The sequence below is a fragment of the Sesamum indicum genome, linkage group LG3 (assembly GCF_000512975.1).
Source record: "Sesamum indicum cultivar Zhongzhi No. 13 linkage group LG3, S_indicum_v1.0, whole genome shotgun sequence".
Classification (NCBI taxonomy): domain Eukaryota; kingdom Viridiplantae; phylum Streptophyta; class Magnoliopsida; order Lamiales; family Pedaliaceae; genus Sesamum; species Sesamum indicum.
In genome coordinates, this window is record NC_026147.1 from 12,385,085 (window position 1) to 12,390,711 (window position 5,627).

Genomic DNA, 5,627 nt, shown 5'->3' on the forward strand with positions numbered 1-5,627 from the left:
TAACATTTATAAATATATAAATTTACTAAAGATTATGAACATACATTTATCTCAACTACAAAATATTTATATATGTTATATATAATATTATATTATATTATGTATTTATATTTATATTATATAAATAACTAATTTGTTTAATATTTATTTAATTTATATAAAATAAAATATAACAGTAAATATATATATACATAACTAAAACTACCAATTGACTACTCTGACTCTTAAAAGAACGATAACCTCACTCTCCTCAACTTTCAAATTAGCCCTCTCTCTCTCTCCTCTAACCCTTTCTCTATCTCGCGACCGAGAAGAAGAAAGCAGATCTTTCCTCGCTCGCAGACGGCTCCAGATCTATCGGCACAACTTCTTCCCTACGACATTAACAGGTAATTTTTGTTCTTTGTAATTCTTTTTTTACAGTTTGTAGGTGAAATTTTAATTGATTTCAAGGTATTTGTTAAAATGTCCGTTGAACACCCTAATGTTCTTCTTGTCGAAATACATATTTTTTTGCTGAAGTATGTTGAAAATTGAAAAACTTGGCTGATTGACATGCGAAATTTTTCTGAAATATGCTGAATTTTTTTTTTCTGCTTTTTCTGAAATATGATTATTATCTCTGCAGGATTTTTGTAGTTTGATTTTTCCCTTTTGATTTTTCTGCTTTTTGTAATTTGAACTATGGGATCTAGCTTGTCAAATTACTTATAGGTTTGAAAAACTTTTAGCTGTGTATTTGGTTAATTCTCGTCATTGTAAAAAGACGGTCTTTCCTGATGTTAAAACTAATTGGCCCTTGAGTTGGGACGAGTCTAAAATGTCAATATAAAGCTTTGTTGTAGTCATTAGGTCTTACTGCTTGACTTAGTAACTTGGTAGGCAGGTCATATGTGCTTGATTGGGACATTTTGATTTTTCTGGTAGTTATGTTCACTTAATGCCATCAATATTAGTAGTGTTCATGAATCAAATTTGTGGCATTACATGCTACATCCTACTTTGGATTTATTTAATGTCATTCTTGGGAGGTAAAATTGGTGTTTGTACATTGTGTGTGTATGTGGCATATATAGTATCCATCCCTTTGATGCTCATTCATTTGGAATTGGACCATAAGATGTACAAACAGAAACAGCATCAGAGTTTTTGCTGTGTGGGTCACAGGATCTATGGTGTTCTCAACTTGTGAGATGCTATTGCTTGAGTTATGAGTTGAGGCAGCGACATCGAGTCTGCATTTGCCAGTTTCATATTCAGGATGTTTCTTTTCACTGTATTTTGTGCAAATGACGAATTTGTTCACGGGCTACTGTATTCTATGATTCTAAGCAACTTGCGTTATCATTTTTTCTTGCTCTGTGCGAGTGATTAGCCTTACTTATGGTATTCATGACATGCTGTATGCTGTGTTGGCGGAAGTTTTTCGTTATAGGATTCATCAGTGTAATTAGATGTACCTTATATATTATGTAAATTCTTTACCTTAAACGATACCTGATATAAGGTGCCTTAGTTAAAGTATAAGGTGCCTTGGGTTTGTAGATTTTTCCATTTGCACCTTCAAGCAAATGCATCTCAGTACGACTACAATACAACTCCAAATCTTTTCGAGATCTGACATTATCTTTTGTTTTATCTTTAACGTCCATAATAGTGTTAAAGATATTATCAAAGATGTTTTTTTTCGATATGCATGACATCCAGATTATGTCGGATAAGATTTGTGTGCCAATATGGTAACTCCCAGAATATGCTCCTTTTAACCCAATTATGTGTCCTACCAAATCCATCAATTGGGTGTGTACCACCTGGTGGTTTTCCAAAAATAGTTTCAGGAAGCTCATCCACCCTTTGTCGCATGTCTTCTCCAGTTAAGCGCATAGGTGGAGAATCATTTTCACATTTTCCCTTCCGAAACTTATAGACTTGTCTTCTATAAGGATGGTCAGGAGGCAAAAACTGACGATGACAATCAAACCAACATGCCTTCCTTCCATAACGAAGTCTGAAAGATTTTGTCCTTTCCATACAATAAGGACATGCCAACAACCCATGAGTGCTCCATCCAGATACCATCGCATTTGCAGGGAAATCACTGATTGTCCATAAAAGAGCAGCTCTCATGTTGAAATTTTATTTTTTGCACACGTCATAAGCTTGCACCCCAATTGTCCACAATATTTTCAACTCGTCTATTAATGGACATAAAAATATATCAAGATTTTTTCCTGGACTTTTTGGGCCCGGTATAACCATATTCAGGAACAAGAAAGGCTTTTGCATGCACATCCATGGGGGAAGATTATATACAGCAATAATAACAGGCCAACAACTGTAAGGAGTACTAGAATTCCCAAATGGACTGAAACCATCTGTGCATAACCCAAGGCGCACATTTCGTGCATTTGAGGCAAATGACGGATGAGTGCGATCGAAATGTTTCCATGCCTCTCCATGAGATGGATGTGCCATACTTTCCTGGCTGGAAGGATTATTTGCATGCCATGTCATGTGCTCACAGGTGTAGTTAGATGCATATAGCCTTTTGAGCTTAGGTATCAAAGGCAAATAACGCAACACCTTGAAAGGTACTTTTTTCCGTGATCCTGCCTTGGTTGGTTTATATCGAGGATGATAACATATAGGGCATTCTTGAAGGCGTTCTCTTTGTAATACAATACGCAATTGTTTACACAAGAATCAATTTTTTCGTAACCTAGACCAAGTTTACCTAGGTGTTTTTTGGTCGTGTACAAGTTATCTGGCAACTTTTCATCTTCAGGCAGCATGCTTTTGATTGTTGACACAAGTCGATCATAGCAAGCTTCAGGTAAATTGTACTCTGATTTGATACTTAATAGTTGGGCCACAGCAGAGAGTTTTGTGTGATTTTTGCAGCCATCCCATAATGGTTCGTCAGCATATTTTAATAAGTTAAAAAACTTTTGTGCTTCTGGATTAGGCAGTTGTTCAGCACACGTGAAGTCTGAGCTGAACTCATGGCCTATTGCATCCATCACCATTGTTCTATAACGAGACGTTTCTACATGAGGAGCGGTTGAAGAACCCCCCACATCATCTCTTGTGTTCAATGATTCACCATGTGCGTACCAGATGTTATAACCCCGAGTAAATCCATTTTTTACTATGTGTAAATGCGCATCACTCTGATTCAAAAATCTTGTGTTGCCGCATTTAGAACATGGACATTTGATTTGTCCATTATTCAGAAATGGTGGGTTATTAAAAGCAAAGTTCAAGAAATCCTGATCAACCCTTGTTACGAATTCATCTAAAAGAAACCCATTATCATCCAAGCGCCTCCACATCCAACTACGGTCAATATTCATTATTCTGCAATTTTTAGAGAAATGAGGCTAGATGAATTAACCATTATTTTGAAGATTAAGGTTTTTTATCCACTGATATAAGAAAAGTCCCAAAATTTAAAGGATATGACATCAAAATGAAGTGAGAAATGCTAATCACCAAAACAATCAAGTGTGTGTTTCTTCTTTTTCCGGAATTATATATATAGTAATGTGTTCTATAAGAAATAAATAAGATACTTTTAATTATCTTTCAGACAGAAAATAAAAATAAAAATGACCTAATCCTTTCTTTCTCTGTTTCCATTTCGGCTTTTGCATCATATTGCTGCCGAGAAAATAAGGAAATGATGTGAATCGAAATCTCACAAATATGATGTGTGGATGGTTGGGCCAGCAAGCATCAGGTATCGTTTAAGGTAAAGAATTTACATAATATATAAGGTACATCTAATTACACTGATGAATCCTATAACGAAAAACTTCCGCCAACACAGCATACAGCATGTCATGAATACCATAAGTAAGGCTAATCACTCGCACAGAGCAAGAAAAAATGATAACGCAAGTTGCTTAGAATCATAGAATACAGTAGCCCGTGAACAAATTCGTCATTTGCACAAAATACAGTGAAAAGAAACATCCTGAATATGAAACTGGCAAATGCAGACTCGATGTCGCTGCCTCAACTCATAACTCAAGCAATAGCATCTCACAAGTTGAGAACACCATAGATCCTGTGACCCACACAGCAAAAACTCTGATGCTGTTTCTGTTTGTACATCTTATGGTCCAATTCCAAATGAATGAGCATCAAAGGGATGGATACTATATATGCCACATACACACACAATGTACAAACACCAATTTTACCTCCCAAGAATGACATTAAATAAATCCAAAGTAGGATGTAGCATGTAATGCCACAAATTTGATTCATGAACACTACTAATATTGATGGCATTAAGTGAACATAACTACCAGAAAAATCAAAATGTCCCAATCAAGCACATATGACCTGCCTACCAAGTTACTAAGTCAAGCAGTAAGACCTAATGACTACAACAAAGCTTTATATTGACATTTTAGACTCGTCCCAACTCAAGGGCCAATTAGTTTTAACATCAGGAAAGACCGTCTTTTTACAATGACGAGAATTAACCAAATACACAGCTAAAAGTTTTTCAAACCTATAAGTAATTTGACAAGCTAGATCCCATAGTTCAAATTACAAAAAGCAGAAAAATCAAAAGGCAAAAATCAAACTACAAAAATCCTGCAGAGATAATAATCATATTTCAGAAAAAGCAGAAAAAAAAAATTCAGCATATTTCAGAAAAATTTCGCATGTCAATCAGCCAAGTTTTTCAATTTTCAACATACTTCAGCAAAAAAATATGTATTTCGACAAGAAGAACATTAGGGTGTTCAACGGACATTTTAACAAATACCTTGAAATCAATTAAAATTTCACCTACAAACTGTAAAAAAGAATTACAAAGAACAAAAATTACCTGTTAATGTCGTAGGGAAGAAGTTGTGCCAATAGATCTGGAGCCGTCTGCGAGCGAGGAAAGATCTGCTTTCTTCTTCTCGGTCGCGAGATAGAGAAAGGGTTAGAGGAGAGAGAGAGAGGGCTAATTTGAAAGTTGAGGAGAGTGAGGTTATCGTTCTTTTAAGAGTCAGAGTAGTCAATTGGTAGTTTTAGTTATGTATATATATATTTACTGTTATATTTTATTTTATATAAATTAAATAAATATTAAACAAATTAGTTATTTATATAATATAAATATAAATACATAATATAATATAATATTATATATAACATATATAAATATTTTGTAGTTGAGATAAATGTATGTTCATAATCTTTAGTAAATTTATATATTTATAAATGTTAGTATTACATTGATATATAACTATCATCTTACATTGTTGAACAACATAGGTTAATCGGACCATCAAAATTCAAATTAGACCGTTAGATATGATCATACTTACAGAAAAATACACTTGGTAAAATTTTAGACTTATTGGATATACGGATGTCAAGTTATCGTACTCAGAACATAAGAATAATCATTTAAGTCGGTGTATCATAGAATCAGACCATGTGATTTTAAATCAAACCGTCTGATATGATCTAATGGACACGTTCTTATATATATTTAAATTTGGTGTGAATCGAGTAACTAGATTTTAAGATATCGTAATTATTGATTAAATTTTTTTATCTCATTATAATAAAATAATAATTAAAATAATTCAACCATCACTATTATTATCCAAAAA

General features: G+C 33.8%; 1 protein-coding gene across 1 annotated transcript; it reads right to left on the reverse strand.

The window, feature by feature from the left end:
- On the reverse strand, positions 1,672-3,353 carry LOC105158490. Its single transcript, XM_011075273.1, has 3 exons — positions 2,758-3,353; positions 2,291-2,668; positions 1,672-2,098 (listed from the first exon to the last, which is right to left on the reverse strand). Exons 1-3 carry the CDS (start codon positions 3,351-3,353, stop codon positions 1,672-1,674), a joined length of 1,401 nt encoding a protein of 466 aa, XP_011073575.1.

Excerpts from the sequence above, each read along its gene's own strand:
- LOC105158490 (XM_011075273.1), bottom strand. The coding sequence starts at position 3,353 with ATGAATATTGACCGTAGTTGGATGTGGAGGCGCTTGGATGATAATGGG. Across the intron at positions 2,669-2,757 it reads GAAAAGTTGCCAGATAACTT|AGAACGCCTTCAAGAATGCC; the intron begins GTACACGACCAA and ends TGTATTACAAAG. Across the intron at positions 2,099-2,290 it reads TATAATCTTCCCCCATGGAT|TGATTTCCCTGCAAATGCGA; the intron begins GTGCATGCAAAA and ends ATGGACAATCAG.